At 36.9% G+C, this 23,407-nt stretch overlaps 1 protein-coding gene across 6 annotated transcripts in view; it reads right to left on the bottom strand.

Moving 5' to 3' along the window:
* Positions 1-23,407, bottom strand: part of LOC126090121 (calcium release-activated calcium channel protein 1-like) — a 556,688-nt gene that overhangs the window by 109,634 nt on the left and 423,647 nt on the right. For 4 of the 6 annotated variants that reach the window (XM_049906965.1, XM_049906967.1, XM_049906966.1 and 1 more), the window contains exon 2: positions 22,837-22,985. In XM_049906965.1, coding sequence (XP_049762922.1) covers positions 22,837-22,947 — 111 coding nt within the window. In that variant the 5' untranslated portion in view covers positions 22,948-22,985. Of the gene's footprint in view, positions 1-1,332; positions 4,362-10,343; positions 10,473-22,836; positions 22,986-23,407 lie in introns of those variants that run through there. The other 2 variants (XM_049906963.1, XM_049906964.1) reach the window with 2 other exon arrangements.

The raw sequence follows: 23,407 nt of genomic DNA, 5'->3' as shown, positions 1-23,407 counted from the left end.
AATTCTTCATTTCCTTCACAGTTCCAGAAGGATCCTCCTCCTATCCCAAAAACCATCATCTAGAGGCATTCTACAAATTTCCCATTCCCAGCACTGCCTTCCAATCATTCCCGAAAACGTCTCCAAAACCTTACACCTTACTCCAGCACACATTCAGGTCATCCATGATCTAGAGGCAAACGGTTCTATAATTATCTGTGTAGACAAAGGTTTCACTGCAGTGATAACTGAAAATGGGGAGGATGCAACAGAGTGGTTACGTAAACTCTCCAAATCTAACATGTATGTCTCATCACTCAAAACGTAAATTTCAAAATTATCTCTCCTGCTACAGATTTATGAATGCTTGATTAACTCCTGCATATGTTATTATTTATCAAGAATATTCTATGAAAATATCATAAAAGCAGCTATTGTTTAAGTTGCATTTTGTGTACACCATTCAAAATCTTAGTGGATCTAAGCAGTCTGCTTAATATTCCATGGCCAGAATAAAATTAAATGAATACAACAGAAGTGTTAGCCATAAAAACAAACATGGAGGCAGGTTTCAAGTATATAATTAAATTTCCCAGAGTAAGTATATTTCCATTTCGTTCACAACAGACTACACCGCATGTCAAAATTCCACTTGTATTAATTGAACAACGTCTCTTTGCGTAAATCTTGCAACATACAAAATGCAAGATAAAATCACGCCAAGAAGCTGGTGAGAATAAATAAATCCTATAAAATATACATGAAAGATTTATTGCAGTTACACTTCATTTAACTGTAATATCAGTCCCAAATCATTTTAGAAACAAAGTTTCCTTCTGATAGGGTACCCAAAGATTGTCCATGGGTGAGGAAGGAAAAACAGAACTAACTTTTGAGACGGTAGAGTTGTTGTAAAGAAAAGCAGTCAGAAGGATAATAGTTTTAATTACAAAGTGTTGGTCGGCAATGAATATTTTTATTTTATTTTATTTTTTTTAATGAATAAAATGACTCAGACATATATGAGTAGCAGTCCATCTGTAAATCATAAAGTCTGGAAGACATGATATACAACAAAAAATTTCATTTTATAGTGAAAGTGTTTGAAACCCACAAAAAAATTAACTTCAGTAAAAAGATGTGTGGAAACTGTTTCTCCCTAACCGGATAATTTGTCACACTTTATGTGAATAATGTTTAAAATGAAACAGAATAAAACATTAGAGATATGATTATGTTTGCAACAACTAAGTACAATTTCTACATGTCAAGTTGCATTTCCTTAGAAGTAAATTGTGACTTCTTGTCTTTAGGTCACTGTGGTCCTTTTACTTTTTTAAAATGAATTACACATACAAATATTTTATTTATTTTTCAAAACAATTATGAATGCCAAAATTTGACAAAAATTTCTGTACAGTGCACAATTATCATAACAAAAGGAACTTATCATTTTTCAAGTAGAAACATACAGCACATTAATTACAGGAATTATATACATGACATCAAAATTTTATATACAAATACAGTACACTTGACCACAAAATGCCACAAACCACAAAATTTGTACTTAAATATGTCATGACATTTGAAAGACTGCATCTGCAATGACACAAAATCACTTTTAAATAATTATAATTTAGCAAAAAATGACAGTTTTACTGTGTACATTCACACACAAAATACTAGAAGTATTTTTTGTATTACAGAATAATTTGAATGCAATCTTTAAACATAGAAGATAAATGGAATTTAACTACTTCAGGAAAAAAATCCAAGTATCTTTAAAATTTGGTATTTAGTCGCAGTTAAATAAAACTGCGCACAATAAAAAAGAACATGTGGCACAGCATAATACATTTTGAGACTTTAGTACAAATAATTAACATTAAGGTACTGTATAGCTCTCAACAACTGATTCCACAGTTTACAATCAAGACACAGATGTCGCTGTCTCATACAATGATAACAATTCAGTGAAAGGATTGCATAGAAAATACTGGAATGACAAAATATTAATTTAGTAACCTTGTTATGAGGACTGGTAAGCTAACTTTATTATTTTATTGTATTTTAAGGACACTGTAAACATTAAAAGGTAGGTATAGAACTAATTCTTGATGCATGCCACGATTTCAGGTACTTTGGTGTCCTAGGAGATTTGCATAATTATTTTTGAGTAGAATTGTTTGCTGTTCTCCTCACACTTAAAGAGAGAAACTCAAAGATTATTAAATTTCTTTATGTAATATTCTAGAGTAACTGAAAAAGGATATTTTTCATCATGCAACAATTGTCCATTCTATGAGAAATGTACAGCATACAAAGTACCAAATAATTTCAATTTTTCACATTTTCTGACAGAACTCAGGTGTGCCATGAAGACACATATACATTCCAAAATAGTCTTTCATGAAAACTGTGTTATAGGTTAAAAATGGTTTTCTTCACGGCTGTTCCCTTATGTACAAATGTCAACAAGTACACACAAATTGTAAGTCAAAACAGGAATGTCAGTGCATTTAATGGCATTGTGGAAGATACCTTCTCAAAATACACTTTCATCAAAACTATATTGCTGAAAACAGATTTCATTTCTTATTTTATAATTTAATCACAGCATGAGCATTTCCTGACATATCACTAACACAAATTTACCATTCGTTCAACAAAAGTCTCTACAAAGTCTTCATGAAAAACAGATATTTTTACTGATTTAACAAGGTCTTCTACCATTGGCTTTCAAAAAAACTATAGATTTCAATACTCGTCACAAATCTAATGGGCAGTAATATATGGAAACTAAGGCAATAAATCTGACATTTTCATAAACACTTTCTTCTGGAATAGAGGAAAGGAAGAAAGAGAGAGCTGTGGAAAACTGGAAAGAACAAGTTATTAATCACAAAGAGGTGCAGAAAGTATGCATTCAAAATGAGGAAAAATATATAGTAATATATGGGATTATGTACATTTCATTGCCTTCTGCAAAACTTTTCATACTTTGTCTTTCTTCCTTTTCTTTGGTACAATAATCTACAACTCAAAATCTTTCCTATTAACTGAAACATGCTACTGTTGCCTTTTTACCACACTTTAGACATAATTTCAGAAGTCACATGTGCCAATAAAAAGTTTTAGCTTTAATTCTTTATCGCCACTTTTCTGCTTTCTGTATATGGAACTTTCAGATACAGCACTTGAGCACAGATAATATCTCTTCTTTTAGTTAGACAGTAACAGAAAATTGAAAACTGAATGGCAAACATAGTGTATAATATTAAACTCACATGTAATATGAGAAAGAATAAATTCAAAATACAACCACATATGAAACAGGCAAAATGAACTAATCTCATTCCACCCAAATGCAATAATTCTGAACAATTTCAGCACAATGCACTCAAAACGAAAAGTAAACAATACACATTTCAAAACTATTAGAATTCTCTTGAAATTCATCTCATTAAAGCTTTTAAAGCCTTCTCTCTCTCTCTCTCTCTCTCTCTCTCTCTCTCTCTCTCACACACACACACACACACACACACACACACACACACACACACAGGATGTGTCACTTTTTATGGTCATGATTGTAAATACTTCACGACTAACAGTAATCAACGCAGAATATAAACTATGAGGAAGACAAGAATGTGCGACTACACTTCAGATTCAGTGTATCATAGAAATAATATTTACCTTGGCATTCTATTCGAGATACAGCACACAAATAAGTAGCACAGCTCTTAAATACTCAATAAGTTCGATCACACATCATGTAACATTTTCCAGTTTAATGGAAATGATGCAAACAGTAGAAAGGTTATGGTCTCATACTAACAATCAATAACGCATTACACAATCTGTGCATTATTGAACAACCCAATGCCATTGACTCTTCCCTCTGTATCACCTAGTTCAATCTGTTCCTTCAAAAGTTCTAGTTCTCTAATGCCAGACACTGTAACTTCATATTTGTGTGTGACAAGAGATCTATAGAAATGAACAGCAAATGCTAAGAAAATAACAAGAACTGGTATAAGAACAATACAAGCAGACCATGCGGCAAGTTTTGAAAAGTCATAAAATTTTACCCAGCACAATATTGCTATTTCACACAGAAACAAAAGAAGTCCCAGTAGTGTAGAAAACGCCCATGCAGTTTCTATATACCAGTGCAGACGTTCATGTGGTGATTCATGAACCAAGCTGATGGAATGTAGGTTACAAACAGCATCAATGTTGGGAAGGATGCATGTGCTGATCATTAATGCCAACATGTGAACTGCAACTAGCAACGTAGTGCAGATAGCAAATGCTATCAGCATTTCCTGAGGTACTTTAGATCGTTCATTGAGCTGCACTTCCACCATAGCTACCTGAAGCACAAACAAGTATTCTGAAATTATATTTAACTTTCATCTGGTGAACAGTAATATTCATTACACAAAACAAATATTATCTTGTTAATAATATAAAAAATATCAAATCATCCATGAAGAAGCAAGTACATGGAAGCATAAATTGTATACCATGTAAATACACATAAAAGTGCTACACAAGCAAAACTATAAACACAGAGAGAACAGTTTTAGTTTTTCTGGATGTCGTGGGCTGGTATAAACAACTACAAAAGAAACTGAGCATTTCTTGTCACATCAGTCAGAGTCCTTTTACTGCTTTGAATATTCTTTCTCTCTCTCTCTCTCTCTCTCTCTCTCTCTCTCTCTCTCTCTCTCTCTGTGTGTGTGTGTGTGTGTGTGTGTGTGTGTGTGTGTGTGTGTGTTTTCCCCTCCAGCCATCACTTGTGCTTCCCAGTAATGCAATTAATACTGGGATTTCCTTCTGCAGATCAACTACAATTTTTTCTCATCCAATATAATGAGAATGTGTAGGAGCTGGCAAATTATTAAGCTTCATAATAGAGGTGCACACCACAGAAAAAGCTTAGTTCTAATTTATTTGCATTACATTTCCTCAACAGACATTATGATGCACACGCCTGTTATTATTTCGTATTTATCGTTTCTGAAAGGTTCTTGAAACATCTTAAGTTTGTGATGTTTGTATATCTGGAATAGGTAATGGTTGTATAAATACTAGAATTCTGAAATATTCAATGTCTGTTTAGTAACTGCATTCTATCTGAAAGAAATCAGTTCTGTTCTGGCTGTACATCAGTGTCAGTAATAACTGTGCTTTCAGTACTAAGTGTTGAACTTCACTGACAAATCCTGCCTTCAGATTTGAACACTAGTCTAAACCAGACGTGACACTATTTGGTGGAGATGCTGGGTAATTCAGGACATCTACATTACTGTAGCATCAATTAGGTAACATAAAACCTCTTGCCTACAAGGACAAGAACCGAAACACAAGCAATACACCATCCCTATGCACAAGACAGATGGATTACAAAACAGCAGTAAGTCAGCTTGCTTTCTGGAGACTGGTCAGGACCCGACAAATAGCTGACATAATTCAACCGAGTCACCAAATACAAGAGGTGGGATGACATTATGTGTTTGGCCAATATGTACTTCTACTTGGACAGCAGTGGTTCGAGGACAATGAACAGAAGCTCAGTTGTTGTTGTTGTGGTCTTCAGTCCTGAGACTGGTTTGATGCAGCTCTCCATGCTACTCTATCCTGTGCAAGCTTCTTCATCTCCCAATACGTACTGCAGCCTACATCCTTCTGAATCTGTTTACTGTATTCATCTCTTGGTCTCCCTCTACGATTTTTACCCTCCACGCTGCCCTCCAATACTAAATTGGTGATCCCTTGATGCCTCAGAACATGTCCTACCAACCAATCCCTTCTTCTTGTCAAGTTGTGCCACAAACTCATCTTCTCCCCAATCCTATTCAATACCTCCTCATTAGTTATATGATCTACCCATCTACCCAGCTCAGTAGCTGGGACAAATTCCAGGAAGAACTGAAGAATTTTTCTGAGGGCAATCAGCAGCACATCTGTTCATCTAAAGAACAATGGAAGAACAGGGACCAATGTCACGGTGAAAAGACACAGTTGTACATATAGAATGTTTTGGCCCTACGTCACATCGTTAATCACGATACGACAGAAGCCAACGAAATCTCACATCTGATGAAAAGTGCAGCAGAAGAATGTACCAAGCTCTTCTGGTAAAGGCTATCACAACAACAGAGGAATTCATCAAATGGTGCCAGTGAACAGAGGAAATGCAACAGGAAAACAGAGAATGAAAGAGGTATAAGTGAATGCCAAATGTTGTCCCTATGGCAGTTGTGGAAAACCACCACGACCTTGCTTGTCTCACACACCATACAGTATGAGAAAAGATACAGTAGTGTATGACAGCCAGAAATGTCACACTGAGTACATAAGACAATAAGACATAGTGGCACTGAATGTCGACTTGATACTTTAGAGAGGAGCAACCAACCAATGCAGGTACAATCAACTCTGCCAAGTTCACAAATGTTTGCAGGACGGAGGACAACATATCAGTTTTGTTTTCACTGTGGATACATTGTGCACTACTGCAGAGAAAAATGACAAGTATTTGATGACTATTATGCAGCAAATGTCAACCATCGCAATAGTCCTACTCATGTCAGTCGACTGCAGACAATTATAGTCTACCTGGAAGAGGCCACTCCACAACATGTTGTAGCCATTCACCGTCACTGGCAGAGGTATCAACCGCTTACTTAGTCACGGAATTCAGGAAAACTAAGCAAGGCAACAATCTATGAAGATGAAGCTGTAACATAGATGACAGTTACCAAGATGACAAGAAATCTCACTGATGTCACCAACAGCTGACTAGTCCAGGCGGCAGTCAACTCCAACAATGTCAAATGCTAATCATCATCAGCAAAAGAAGATGATGTAGTGCAATATGAAAGTGAATGTGCTGAAGGTCACAAATGGGAAATACATCCAGCTGACAGGTACATGTCTTGCAAGAATAACTGTCAATGAAATAACACAGCTCTTAGAATTTGTCATTTTAACAGAGTTTAGTAATGATGTTATTCTTGGATGGGCCTTCTTGTAGGTATCACAAACGATCATATGAGAGGGTTCAAAAGAAAAGGTATGAAACAACACTGAAAGTATAACTGAAGTCGTCGATCAAAAGTAATCACCGAAGGACTGAGCACAATTATCTCGGCTGTTTCACAAGCCAAAGTATTCCCCATTCCCAGAATCCCTGTGGCTGTGAAAGGAGCCAGTCTTCCACTGTGCCCTTCAGTTCATGATCCAAACTGAAGCACTTCCCACTGAAATGTTTTTTCAGTGGACCAAAACCGCAGAAGTTGCAGGGCAACATGTTCAGGCTGAAGGGTTGATGCTCAAGCTGGTCCCACTTGAACTTCGCCATTACAGTTGATGTGACCTGGGAGACATTTGGACATGAATTATTGTGGAGCAGAATAAACTCCCTCCATTAGCAGCCTGGACCGCTTACTCTTGAAGAACTTGCATAGGCTATGCAGTGTCTCACAGTACACACATCACTGTTAACAAATTTTCATTGCCCAAGGAAATCAATGAGTATCAGGCCTTGGACGAAAAAAAAAAAAAAAAATAAATAAATAAATAAAATAAAAAAAAAAGACAGTGAGCGTCACCTTTCCCTCTCCGGGCACAGCTTTGAATTTTTTAGGGGGAGGTGATGATGCCGGACACTACATTCATGTCACTACATTATGCCAAATCATCATATGCAAATTTCAACAGGTTTGGCTGTTCTAACATTTCATATACTTTCATATGAACACTCCTTCTAGATGATTGAAGATCAGAGCATCAAACTGACAAAAATACTCCAACAAATAAACATAATAAAGACTGTGCTGTGTGGTTGTTTGCCATTAAAGATGTTGTTATACTGCCACCAACAAAAATAAGAGTTCCAGTTGTCAACTAAGATGCACAGTTAAAACTGTGAAGATGTCATTGATTGCAAAAAGCTACTTATGCTAACAAAAGAATCTCACATGCTAGTGAGAGTCATAAATAAGGTACACGGCCAAAGAGAACTTTGCATCACTAATTCTCAAGTGCAGCCACAATTAATCCTTAAACACGTGTGCACCAAGCAGCCAGTACAGTGCAGGAAGGTCAGCTTAGTGTCACTGAAGACAATACACAAGAGGAAACAACTACCAAATTGCTAACACATGTATAAGTATTCAAAGAACTGTGACTGACAACTGAACTACAGGGACTTACATGCATTGAGAATAGAAAATAGTGCATTGAGAATGGCTAGCAACTAGCCAAAATCTGGATTTGCGTAATAAAATCTAAAGAAAAAGGACAACTGATTGCTGCACTCTATAATTTATATACATAAAAAAGTCTGAAATATTCATGTTTTTATAAATAACTGCACACACTGTACAAATCAGTTCTGATCTGGCTGTATGTTGGTGTTAGTAATGAATGTGCTTTCAGTACTTGGTTTTGAACTTCACTGCTGACCCTGCCTTCATATTCGGACTTGATTCTGATTTAGATGTGACAATATGCACTGAGTTACAAGCACATAAGAGCATGATCAGAATCTATGCACTGCAATCCTGGTGCAAAAGTCAGTGTAAATATTCATATTTTGCTAAATATAATGAAATGTAATCTGCAAACAATCTGTCAAATTAGACAGATCATGCACTGACAATGGATACAAATGACAGTCAACACAGAACAATAGTAAAGGTGCGCAGCAAACTTGTCTTGTTAATTTGAGTGCAACATTCATTACTTCATAGATGAACATACTCGACACTATACTTTTAATCAGCAACTAGTAGTATTAATCTTTAATACTGTTTGTTTTCCTACAATACAACAGTCAAATACTATCTAAAAAAAACTTAATAGTGCAGGTAAGTCACTGAATTATCTGAAATTTCAAACTATGTATTTTGTTTTAATCAATTTTATTTAAATGAATTCAAGGACAGAGTAACAGTTGTAATAAAGATATGGACCATTGCTGAATCAATATGTGATTGTAGAGAACCCATGATAAGAGTAACTTCAGAGAAAAAGAGGCTTACCAAATCTGTGTTCACATGTAATTTTTTCTGTTCATTCTCTCAGACATTGAGGATCTATTAGATGAAGGGCAGAATAAATTCTGAATTTAGTGCCCTATTAATACTGTACAAATTTTCAACTGTTCTGTTTTCCTTACCATTTTCTTCACCACATCATGGATGTACCATTTACACTGAGCGTAGAATACTACTGATTAAAAAAGGTTCAGAGATGTTGAAATATTTCATGACTTTTGTAACCTCTACATCATCAGCCAAAGGTCACAGTTGACACTAAAGTACTTTACACTCACTCATTAGTTTAAATAACTATATGTACCACCTCTGTGAATGTAGTATGGGAAAAATTACTGTATGTGTGCTTTGTACACAACAAATCTCACCATATCCCTTTCTTATGTTCCTTGCACAAGAAATGTGATGGAGGGAGTTTCCAGCCTGTCTGTAATACTGACTCTTTAATCTTACCAAAAAGCATTTCACAAAAAGAATGTCTGTCAGACCAAACCCCCCTCCCCTCCCCACCATCCTTCCACAGCAAAACACATCTCTATAATATTCTTTTACATAATGAATTTTCCGTTCTGAAATCTGAAACTCTTCTGCTTGTCTCTGCATTACTTTGATGTCCTGCTGTAATTCTACAATCTTTTCTGTGGCCTTCTTCGCAGCTGAAACTTCTAACAATTCTTCCAGCAAAGACAGGTTGCTCCCTTTTGTGTGTGTGTGTGTGTGTGTGTGTGTGTGTGTGTGTGTGTGTGAGAGAGAGAGAGAGAGAGAGAGAGAGAGAGAGATAGAATACAAATAAATGCATATTATGTAAAAAGAAAATCTGTTCACATAATTCACAGCTGATGTGCTGATCACCAGCAGAGCTACAGGTGTAGCTTCAAAGTAATAAATGTGCTTGACCACACTTCTTGCAGTTTGCTTTTAAACTCGTCCAGCTGCATACCAGCCCCATAAAACCATTGTGCCACATACATGATTTAGATATGACTGAGTAGCATAAATACGTGGCACAACAGAAACATTTAACAACTATATGCAGGTAGCAAATGGAGCTCACACTTCTAAAAATACTAAGATTTTGATGTTGATACTCCAACTGCTTGTAGGCTGCTCCAGTATCTAACATTCTCCTTATTGTCTACAAAACCTACTGGTAAAAATGTGAAATTCATGTTAAGCTAGTATTGTGCTGAACCAGTACTCTTAACAGTCATAAGCGCTTGACAGATAGACTTATCAAAACTAAAACATCTGCAACAATTCTAGAAATATATGATCCACTACACTAACCATTGCAAACCCTGATAACAGGGCTGATGTTTTGCTTGATGCTTTCAGCTTTGCTCTACTTAGCTGTAGTTTCCTCCATGATAAATACCCTGGAGTATGCAGGCCATCACCTGCATGGGACATCTTCTCCTGCAATTTTTACACACCAATACATGTCAACTGTAACTACATGAAATTACACTAGCATTTATGAAAAATATCACCAACTGCTCCTGTGCTGATAACATTTCAAACATACAGTAGAAGGGAGAATAGTAACCTTTGTGAAGTGTTACTTTCAAAGAAATGAAATGAATAAAAACACAATAAAAGCAACAAATGTATTTACAGTTGAACAAATAAAGTTTAACACTATATCTGAATATATGGCTGCACTAACACTTTCATCAGAAGTGACTATTGTAATTCTAGATTGTTTACAAAGCACAGTAATGTTCATGTCAAGTTTATTGCTCAACATTTTCATTACTATTACTTCAAGAACACCAGTCTGAGCAAAACCTTCCCTAAACTGCAATACAATCTCCACAATGCTACAGTGGTATGCACGTAAGAAGGTAGCAGTATCATGCACAGAGGGACTCTATGACGGTGCCAGTGTATTATCTGTCTTTGTCCCACATCACACTCTCCAGTTGTTGCCTATGCTAGTAACTGGCAATGCTGGAGAGGGGCAACACACTGGCCCACTGTTTCTGATTATTATTCTTGTTAGATAAATTTATATGTTCAGAAAACCATTGCTGTCACTTCTTAAGTTGTCCTGTTTGCTTTATGCCACCTTTAACGGACACTACTGAGAATCTTCACTACGCCCAAGTTACAATGAAAATCAACTCTAAATGTTCCATGTGCACCCCCAAAGGCAATGCTGCAGTCAGAATTTGGCAGAATAGCTCTTGGCTGGAGCATCATGTGTTACACTGTCCCTTTCCATTGTGCATTACCCACTGTCTTACATGCACACCATTATAGTATTTGTGGAAATAGGTCACACGAGAAAAAATGTAATACTAGTCAGATATGGTTACCACGTTACCACCAAACAATCCATATGCATTAATGGAAACTTAAGATACAGATACATCTGTCAAACTGTGGAAAAGATATGCTGCACGAATATGTTTCACTGTAAGTTATCAATATCTCTGAGCACATGTTGCTGTGTGCTACCATATTTATATCAGAGCTTCAGAAATCAGACTTGCCCCCTGACACATTTTACACAAATTACAGCCAGCTTCTGAACTGTGAATGCAAAACTAATAAATCAAAAGTTTAAAATGTTATTCAAAGGTATGAAAATATCTACACTGCTTATATATTTTAGGAAGATTCTGGTGTAAGATCAGAGATGTGATTTTTAATCCCTCCCACCTCTCTCCCAATCAATGAAAGTAGCATTTTTCTCCACTTTGACTGTATGTTTATGGAGATCTCTTCTCAGATGCACATTGGTTTCAACTCTTAAGGCCATTGCTGAGTGTTCAGCCAGATTGAGGTGCCATACATATGCAGCAAACTCACATCATGGTTTACATACCAAGCTGTCTGTGATGGTACGAGAGAGGTTCTGTGCATGTAAGGCAGAAAAATGCTTTATCCTATTTGAAGTGCACTCACTGGCTGATTGTCAAACTATCATAAACTGTACAACATGTAAATAACCATAAATGATAGTACATCAATTTACTGCCACTTTCATGTGCTGCAGTTACCAACCATTTCCATTAGTTGTCAATAGTGTCACAATAAAACAGGTTCTTATATGTGTGCTGTAGGCCACATACATAAGGAAAAGACTTACAGAGCTTCTTTTCAGCTGCACAGAACTCAGTACCTTGTTACTACAGCTATTAGGAAGATTCTATACCTTGTGCTTTCACAAAAAATCTGTTGCTATCTTCTTTGTCCTACACATTTGCTGCACATGGGTGCGCGCGCGCACACACACACACACACACACACACACACACACACACACACACACACACACACACACACCTTAGAATTTCTTTCTGCCTCTATTTTTCTTCTTATGTTTTAAATTATTATATTACTGCTCTCTTATTACAATTCAGTGGAGCAGCTAAAGAAGAAACAATATTTCAGTTTTATATTCAGAGCTAGGTGTACACTCATCAGCTAGAACATTATGACCACCAATCTATTATTGATATAAACCCGTCCATACGATAGCAGCATCACTTGATGAGGAATGACAGCTAGTCAGACACATGCATGGTGCATGTATATCAGTGAGTGTGCTGTCCACGTGTAGAATGGGAAAGATACGCTATCTACCTCAGTTTGACAATGGGCAGACTGTAATGGCCCAGAGACTTGACATGAGCATTTCGGAAATTACATGACCTGTCAGGTGTTTGAAGAGTGTTGTCGTGATCGTCTTCAACACGTAGCACAACCAAGGTGACACCACGTTCCGACATCGTGGGGTTGGGCGGCCACCCCTCATTACAGATGTCAGACATAGTAGGTTGGGCAGATTGGTAAAACAGGATAGGTGAGAAACTGAGCTGGAACTAACAACAGACTTTAATGTGGGGAAGAGTACAAGTGTGTCTCAACAAACAGTGCACTGAATGCTGCTAATGAAGGACCTGTGTAGCCAACAATCCAGGCATGTGCCAATGTTAACACAACATCAGCAATTACAACTAAAAAGGGCACACGACCATCGGCACTGAACATTGGCACAGTGGTAGAGGGTGGCGTGGTCTGATGAATCCTGATACCTTCTTCATCGTACCAGTGGGAGGGCGTGAAACCATCACCTTCCAGGGGAACAGCCCCTTGAACCTGTACTGCAGGATGGAGGCAAGCTGGCAGCGGCTCCATTACACTCTGGGGAACATTCACGTGGGCATCCATAGGTCCAGTAGAGCCCGTGCAAGGCACGATGACAGCCAAGGAGTATCATACACTGGTTGCACACCATTACACCCCTTCATGACGATCATGTTTTCCGTCGGCAGTTACATTTTTCAATAAGATAATGCGCAATGTCACAAGGCCAGGAGTGGGATGGAGTGAGTAGAGGAACACAGTGGTAAGTTCCAAATGATGTGCTGGCCCCCTGAACTTGCCAGATCTGAACCTTATCAAACACACCTGGGATGCGACTGAACGTGGCGTCAGAGCTCACCGACCCCCCCCCCCCCCCTTCTTGGAATTCACAGGCATTAGGTTACTTGTGTGAGCAGATGTAGGGCGAGCTCCCTCCAGGGATGCACCAATGCCTCACTGCTTCCATGGAACAATGTGTTGCCGCTGTTATCTGTGCCAAAGGTGGAAATACTGGCTATTACATAGGTGGTCACGATGTTCTGGCTGATCAGTGTATACTAGTGTGTAATGTAAAACTCATGATCATACATTTATAATGTTTATGAAAACTTCAGTAGAACAAATGACTAATGGGAAAAGAAATTCTGACAGGATACAAATCAACAGCAAACATGCACAGATGTTAAGCAGAAGCCTAAACTCTGTTACACTTGAACTGTGCTACAGTTGGAAGTACAGAAGATTGTTAAGAACTGCATCATTTTATTAAACTATGCTGCCTCCTCCTCCTCCTCCTCCTCCTCCCCCCCAAATACACACAAAGACACTAACAAGCACATGCCTCTGAATTGGATAACATTGTTCTTTCATGATATGTTTGTTATAGTGTGCACAGAATCTTCTGTAATCATTCCTTTGCAGAGAGTATATTAGCCTAAAGCACAAGCACTTTAAAATATGCTTTATGATAATACTGGGAAGGTAAAGGATCTATTTAGATGAATTTTTCTTTAATCCAGTCTATTATTTTTTTTTTTTTACCATCAATCTTCTGACTCGTTTGATGCGGTCCTCCATGAATTCCTATCCTGTGTCAAACTCTTCATCCCAGAGCAGCACTTGTAAACTACGTCCTCAATTATTTTGTGGATTTATTACAATTTCTGTCTTCCTCTATAGTTTTTACCCTCTACAGCTCCCTCTAGCACCACGAATATTACTCCGATGTTTTAACACGTGTCCTTATCATCCTTCTTCTTCTTGTCAGTGGTTTCCATATCTTCATTTCCTTGCTAATTCTGTGGAGAACCTCTTCATTCCTTACCCTATTACACCTCTCAAATGCTTCTATTCTCCTCTGTTCCAGTTTTCCCATAGTCGATGTTTTGCTACCACACAATGCTGTACTCCAAAGGCACAGTCTCAGAAATTTCTTCCTCATATTAAGGAATATGTTTCATACTAGTAGACTTTCCTTGGCAAGGAATGCCCTTTTTTGCTAGTGCTAGCCAGCTTTTGATATCCTCTTTGCTCCATTCACCATGGATCATGGTTATTTTACTGCCTAGGTAGCAGAATTTCTTAGATTCATCTACTTCATCACCAGCAATCCTGACGTTAAGTTTCTCGCTGTTCTCATTTCTGCTACTTCTCATTACTTTCCTCTTTCTTTGATATACTCTCGGTTCATACTATGAACTCATTAGACTGTTCACTGCATTCAGTGGAGCCTGTAATCCTTCTTCACTTTCACTCAAGATAGCAATGTCATCAGCGAATCGTATCTTTGATATCCTTTCACTCTGGATTTCAATTCCACTCTTGAACCTTTCTTTTATTTCTGACATTGCTCCTTCAATGTACAGATGAACAGTAGGGATTGAAAGACTACATCCCTGTCTTACACCCTTTTTAATCGGAGCACTTCGTACTTGGTCTTCTACTCTTATTATTTCCTTTGGTTTTTGTACATGTTGTATGTTACCCATCTCTCCCTACAGCTTACCCATATTTCTCAGAATTTCGAACATCTTGCATCTTTTTACATTGTCGAATGCTTTTCAAGGTCCATAAATCCTAAGAATCCACTTTGATTTTTCTTTAGTCGTGCTTCCATTATCAACTGCAATGTCAGAACTGCCTATCTGGTGCCTTTACCATTCCTAAAGCCAAACTAATCATCAGTTTATAATGATAGTCAAAAGTGTTTTAGATGAAGCACAGGTAAATGCTTTACCACATATTTGTTTTTGTTATGTCATAACAGATGAATACGATGTGGTTTGATAGTTTACAAGGAGTGTTTGGACCAAGTTACGACAAATTCAAATTCAGAATTTAACCCTCAATAAATACTTCATTTTTTTCTAGTTCTTTGTTATTTTCACCTTTGTAAACACTTAGTGTAGGTGACATTCTTGTTTGGATTCCATGTTAAAATGTAAATTTTTGTAAGGATAAACATATTTATAGGTTGGGAAAAGGAAAAGTTTTATCATTTCCAATAGGACCATGTCTAATAGGGATGTTTCACCAATCTTTGAGGAGAGGGCCATTTTCTTTTCAATAAATGAACAATAGCAGTAATGATATTGGTTGCCATTGGATGTCTCAATGGCTGGTGGGTGTTCTCAACACCAATCACTCCCTGACAATAATTCCTTTTTTCAGATCATTGCCACAAAAGTTTTTCTGTGACAACATACATCTTAATACTTTTCTAGACATGTACACCTCACTGCTACACACCCATGACCTATAAGCTTACTAGACATACAACTGACAGAAAATGTACATCCTCTGTCAATCAATACAAACTAACTGAGAATTTGGAATGATGCAGCACGCCAAGCAAAACCAAAGAAAAATTGGGCTAATTCCCTTCCATTCTCTCAGTTCCTATACTGAAACAGTCCATTCCCTTTGACTTTATTTCTTGTTAGCTCTCTTCAGTTCCCACTAAAATCTGAATACCACCAGAACTGTATCTAAGAAAGGCAGTTACATGGTATCAACATCTGCTGAATTTATTCAATTTTTTTCACACAGTAACCTTATAGGGGCATAATAACCTTAGTGATACTCATGCATAGGCAATTTTTTTCTGCAGTCAAAATCTCTAATTTTTTAAATATGCTCAATTTCTGGTCGATTTTCTGTACTACAGTACAATTTCAAGTATGTTGGCACATTTATTGACTGCAGTTAATAATTACATCTAGGTACTTGGAAAGTCGAAATTGTACAACACCAAACTCAAAATCGACAGCTGCACGCAGTATGGAATCATTCAAAATTTCTCAGCAACTGTGGACACAGATTTAAAGACACTCATGAAATTTCTTGAATTTAAGTGAATTCACCCCTGCCACCATCCTTCAACACAAACAATTATTGTGGTCCCATCACTCATTTAGCTTAAGGTAGTTATTCAAAAACAGCTGTTGACATTTGTTACTTTTAAGTTCTCACACCTTGTGTATCATCTAATCCAGAGTTTAGAGTGATCTTTCCTATTTCCAAAAAAATTTATAAGCTACTCTGTTTTCCTATTTTCAGTATCTCCTTTCTCTCTGTGAAGGAAATATTTTCTTGTCCTTTTTTCAGAAATGCCTGTAGTCCGTAATCCTATTGTTCTGGTTTCAGCACCTAGAAAGAGGATGCTCCTCTCCTGTCTGAAATATTGTTGCTAATTATTTTTGTCTTCCATTTGGATTGAGAACACTATTATACGGTGATTCAGGAAGAATGTCACATAATTTTTGTGACGATTCTACATGTGAAAATAAATCGAAAAGGTTCTATGAACATGTATCTGATTTTCGATTGCTGTGAACCTGGAGCAGGTTGAAGACTTCACATGTGTACGAATGCATACGAAAGACAAGTGTGAATATTCCTTGCCGAAATGCTGTGTATATGCTGTGGCGGACAGATAATGGTGGGACAGATGACTGATCTATCATATAAGAGGTACGGGGGTTCTCTAACAAATGGAAGCACTGTGACACGGCACTGGCGCAATAGCTGCAAGCATACCCAGTGTGCAACTGCGGGATGTATCAGTGAGCAGTCATGAGGCCATATGCGTGTCATGCATGAGTGTTGTTTAATTGAGCAAGTCTACTGTGTTTGTGAAAATCAACATACCACATACATTCACTCATAAAGAATATGCAGACATGCTGTTCGTACATAGGTAATGTAACGGCTGTGCCGGGGTACTTCCAAGGATTTTTCAAAGATCACGCGAATCCGGAACATTACCCAATACACACATAACATCAGAATGTGAGGCTACCCAGTCAGTTGTGGAAAGGGAAGACATTATTGCAATGGTACAATGGAGTCCCACCACCAGTGCATGATGCATTACCCATCAGTTCGATATTCCGTTAATGTGAGTACGATGTACATTACATTCCAAGGGCTTCTACCCGCTCCATGTGTAGCCAATGCACCATCTGCATCCAGGTGGCTCAGTAAGCGGACAACGATTTTGCGAATTGTTAGCTTTACATAGAGCCAACTGCAATATATTTTATTTGTAGATGACACTACATTTACATGCAATGGTGTCCACACCCACAATTTGCATACACGGGCAATGGAGAAGCCACATGACACTATGGAAACAATATTCTAAGTTAGGTTCTCGGTGAACGTCTGGTATGGTATGACTGATAACCCAGTGATAGGACCTGCATTCCTGCCAAATTGCACGGCAGCCGCAGCATAAGCACATATCCCAATAGAAGACCTTCCTGCACTTTTGGAAGACCTGACATTAAAGCACTGATGACAAATGTACTTGAAACATGCTGGATCACTGATTCACTGTACCAACAAGTATCCCAGTATCTGAATAACACATTTCCTCAATGGTGAACTGGCTGTGGCGGATCTATTAACTGGCCTGCTAGATCATCCAACCTAACCCCACTAGGCTTCTGTTTATGGGACTCGTGAAAGGAGGATGAGTACACTAAGAAGGTGAATAAACATGACCAACTTGTCGCACACAGCACCGATGCTGCTACCCTCATTAAAGCATGCCCAGATGATGTTCGATGTGCAACACAACACACCCTCCAACACATTGACAAATGCATTGAGACTGGTGGAGGACTTTTTGAACACCTCTTGTAGGGTAGATCAGTCATCTTCACCACCATAGCACCTACACAGTATTTTGTTACGTCTTCATGATCATTCATGGACGTGTGTAGTTTTCAACCTGCTCTCGTTCCGCAAAGACTGAAAATCAGAAACATGTTCATAAGACTTTTTTGGTTTATTTTCACATTACAATCCCTTCACAAATTATGTGGCTATTTCTTCTGAATCACCCTATTTAATTTGTAACATTTCCCTATGCAAACACATTCTATGGACAACAGTGTCATGAGTAAATAGTCTGATTATAAATAGAAGATCTATTCATATGTCTGCATTTCCACACTGCTTCATTAGGTACAATATTTATAAAATTATAAAATTTCAGTTTCAGTTTAACGGCATCTTCATGTTACTGATATTTTATTTTTTTTACAGCTTTTACTATTATACCTGTTCTAGAAGCACTGTTAACTTTAGACATAATGTCACATTATGCGTATAACAGTACTTGATTCTAATACACCATTACATTTCTGGTATTTTGACATATTAATATTGATGAGAATTATGTGGAATATGGTGTAGTATTAATAATATATAAACCTGTCACATATTATTTCAAAGCACTAGAATGTAATCAATGGAACATGCTCAAATTTCTCATTAAGATTTATTTCAACTCAAAATCAGGCATTATCATTCGAAATAAAAATGTGTATTAAATAGTTTATATTATCAGGGAAACTGATTTGGGATGAGTTTGGCTTCAAAATGGCACATGCAAGCATCTTAAGGTAGCTTAAATGTTAATTTTTTCAAGTTCAAGGAAACAGAGATAAGAGGAAGACTGTTACGTGGCCAATTTATAATACATTTAATTTCACATTTTATGTAAGCAACAAAATGATAATATAGCAAATAAAGCAATCTATCTTTTACTACATTGTAAATAAAGCATTGACCTTTATACATGCTTTCTGTTGACTCATTCACCTTTCAGTATGCTATATCCTACAGTAAAATAAGAGATACAGTACTACTGAAAATTAAATATTTCAGAATGCTTCTTATTCGCCAATTGAGGGAAATATATCAATACAAACATGTGCATAGCATCATAATTGTGATTTTCTTGGCATGGTTGATAAATAGTATACTTCTGGGTGTTCTGCGAAGTAGTTTCCATTTTTTGCCGAAAATGGAAACAACTACTTTATAAAACACCTGGAAGTACACTAGTCAGTATCATAGTTCATTATTCCAGTCTTCTGCTACAAGTATTTCCTTACTCAGAAAGGAAGGGACAGTCACCATTAGATAGGACGACTCGAAATATTAGCATCACCTAGAGAAACTATAAATGTACTAAAAGAATAATGCTATGAAAATGTTTGTTGATTTTGTTAGATGTTCAATAATTTGATGGTGCGGTGCAGTCAGTAACCAGAGAGCTTACAATCTCTGCTCCTACTTTTTTCATTTTTCGATTTTATACTGAACTATGTTACATTCTAATTATAAATTTCTGGTAAGTACGAAAAAATTACTGAAAAATATTCAAACTGAAAAAGAAGATCACCTACCCAATTCTTGACTTGTCTCCAAATTTGACCTCCGGTCACTGAGACTGAGAAGTACTTGGCTGCGATGTGCAATAATTACAGTAGCGTGGATATGAGGAATCTTGTGTAAGTCTAGCAAACGAAAACAAAATAGCGTTCAAGGAAAAGTGCAATTATTAATATACCACTCTCTAACTGTCCTACAAAATGAGTTATGCGGGTCCAAACATCTGAGACATGGCACTAACAAGCATGAACTGTCTGTTACATAAACAGCAAAGCTAAGAAGCATGTTTTTGTAGTGTTGATATGAAGCAAAATCACAAATTATTACTTTAACTAAAAGGATGTAAAACAATATACTGTGTCAAGCTTCAATGTAAACCGAACTGTATGTATTACTTTACTGATGAGCTTTTCATACCAAAGTAGTGCAAACAAAATATAATTCTGATAATTACACCAGAGATTACTTTTGTATCCATGCAGCCACATAAAGAACTTCATGAAAACACTAAGAAGACTGGCAACATAATAAATAACAGATTCACAGCACATTGTGTCAGTAAGAAGCAAAACATGAGAAGAAAAGCATACAGAACATTTTACCAATCTACTATTACTGTTTGTAATGCAAAGCAAAAGTGTGAGACAACTGTGGCACAGCAGAACATTTAACTGCATATTTAGTGTAAAATTACACTGCCATAGAGGGAGACACCACTTGCAAGTTATCAGCTAAACACAATATCACATTTAATAATTTCAACAGTCATAAACAAGCATTACACACCATTTAAATAACTGATACATAGTTTATTCAACAATATAGCAAAGCACGCCTTAAAGCAGCAGATCAACTCCCTGCAGTTTTTCAGGATCAATGAAACACAAGCTACATCACAATTAGCTTGGATATAACAACCACTCCACTGTTGTCACATCTACAACGAATCATTCCCATCTAGAACTTAGCTCAAAAAATAAACGGACGAGGGATAGGCGTGACCACACCATTTGAATCGGACTGTAAACTCACATTTTGCTGATAATTTCCAAATGTAGTTACACTGAAAAATGTTTTATGTGCCTCTTGTAGACTTCTGAATAACATAACATATATATGTCATTACGTATGACAGAGCTACTCTGGTGTAGAAGAAAGACAAAAATGGAGTTATAATAATTCATGTATGTACTAGATCATCTATGATACAATATAGTGTATTGCTAATTTGATGGAGAATCATATAAATATCATCTGCAAGCAATCAACAGTTCCTACCAGTCAAGAAACTTGGCTGTAAAAACAAAAACTGTCAAATGAGCCCTAAATGTGTGTGGTATGAAGCATTTATTGTGGAGTACCAACAGACCAAAATAGAAACTACTTTTTTTTATGCAGTTCCTTCTACCTACACAGTTTGTAAGTATTTTTTTAATTACTGCATTTATACTTTAGGAGTATTGTGAGATGCAGAAGATAAACACAACACACTCCTTAACATACATTATCTATGTATCAATTTGAATTATCTATCTCTGAAGAAAGGCAGCAGTTCTAGCAGAGGCAGCTTGTTACACTTATCCTTCGAATTATCCTACGAATTTTCAAGCAATCCTGCTAAAAACGCACGATTAATGACAGAATGTTAAGAGTATTAGTTGGGAGGACCCAGGGCATCATAAATCCATCCCGGTAATGTAGCCATAATACTTCTACTAGCTATGCTTTCCATTTCAAATGCACACTACGCTTTTTAAAAAAAAAAAAAGGAGAAGAAGATTGTTTGATTGTTCTACAGAGTGTGACTCTCAGGTGGGTCAGTGTGAGAAACTTGGTGCTAGTTCCCATGACAGTTGTGTTTAAGACTATTACTGGACACTAACAATTTATTGCATATTTAGCTTTTAGTATAAGAACATTTGCTGTAGCAAATTCCTAGGAATAGTAAATTTTTAGGTTCATGGAATCAACAGCAACTCAGTCTCTTCAAAGACAACCGGCATCCCATCTGTGAATGTTCTCCTTAGTTGATGCTTTTAACAGTCCTGAAAACAATTTGGATTTCAGGTTTTTGTTATTTTATTTTATGATAATAGACCTGAGGATCAAAACCAAGACATATGAGGCTGCAGTTTTTCTCGGCGTATTCCACTGGTGAATTCTTCTTGGGTTATCAGCCAAGTGGTGGTGTCGTCTTGTTGCAGTGTTTCTCCTGTTTAATTATATTTGTCAGTCTTTCAAATACGGATCCTTCAACAAACTTGCTAACAAATTCAAAGGGTTTTATCTTAAGTAATCATTTTACTTTGCTGTGAAGTTTGGAAGGTAGGAGACAAGGTACTGGTGGAAGTAAAGCTATGAGGATGGGTCGTGAGTCATTCTTCGGTAGCTCAAGCTGGTGAAAGGCAAAGATCTTGAGTTAGAGTCTCAGTTTGGCACACAGTTTTGATCTGCCAGGAAGTTTCAATCATTTTGTCGTCTTAGTAATTTTCTGCCAGCATAATAACGAGGAGAAAGGATGAGAATCATAATATTAAGAAGCTGTACTTTGTTTACATTGTCTCAATACTGGTGGAGATAGATTGTTCACATCTTTCTTCTTGACAGTTACTGAAAATGGAGCATAGGCACCCTGTACTAATATCAGCAAACAACTGACATCTTATGGACTTGCAGGCAGAACACCGCACAATAAGGATAATGCATTATAAGAAGCATTTAATAAACAGAACATGGACAATCTAACAATATATAATTAGCTAACACGACGTATAAGAATAGCTTACTATACAATGCACATGAAAAGAAGCGTACAAAATAAAACAGGCACACAAAGTAAAAATAAATAAAAAATAAATAACATACAGTCAATACTTTCAACTATCAATAATGAAATATCATGACACATATGTAAATTTATTTATTTACTTTCAGCAGTGGCAAAGAAGAGATAATGTAGTTTTAAACTTTCTACAGCAGTAAATGCTTAGACCTGTACCTCTGGGGCGTATCCACTGCTACACGGACAGGTAGTGGCGCTGCTGTATGATTTGATATAAGCTGGACTGATTATAGTCCTCCGTCCTGTGCTGCTTGACCACTCCGACATGAGGAATTTGCCAATGGTGTCTGTTGAAACACCAATCACTGTAACATAGTTGAAACAACTTCAGTCTTGTAATCACTGTTGGTCTACACATTTCCTAAAACCTTGCAAATACATATACTGAAAAAATGTCTATTTATTTAATATTCAAGTAACTGACAAAGGATTATTGAACACTTAGGTCTTAATTTACCACACCCACCCCTTTCATTACATAAGTTCGGTAATAATAGTAGCCGAACAAAACACTTATTTAGTGTGCATACATCTATATGTAAGCATCAATCAGGAATTAAGTTTGAATTATGTTATCATTACACATGTTAGCTGATCAATGTCAATTAGAAAGTATCATTCAATACACATCAATTATTGTTGTACTGTGTATACGCCACTAGTTTGTCTCACATCCGATGCCAGCAAAAATTGGTCTGTAATGTTTCTGAAGAGTCCATAAACAGTT

This window comes from Schistocerca cancellata, chromosome 1, assembly GCF_023864275.1.
Source record: "Schistocerca cancellata isolate TAMUIC-IGC-003103 chromosome 1, iqSchCanc2.1, whole genome shotgun sequence".
Taxonomy (NCBI): domain Eukaryota; kingdom Metazoa; phylum Arthropoda; class Insecta; order Orthoptera; family Acrididae; genus Schistocerca; species Schistocerca cancellata.
Note: the sequence above shows the minus strand (reverse complement) of the source record. Positions and strands in the feature narration are given on the sequence as shown.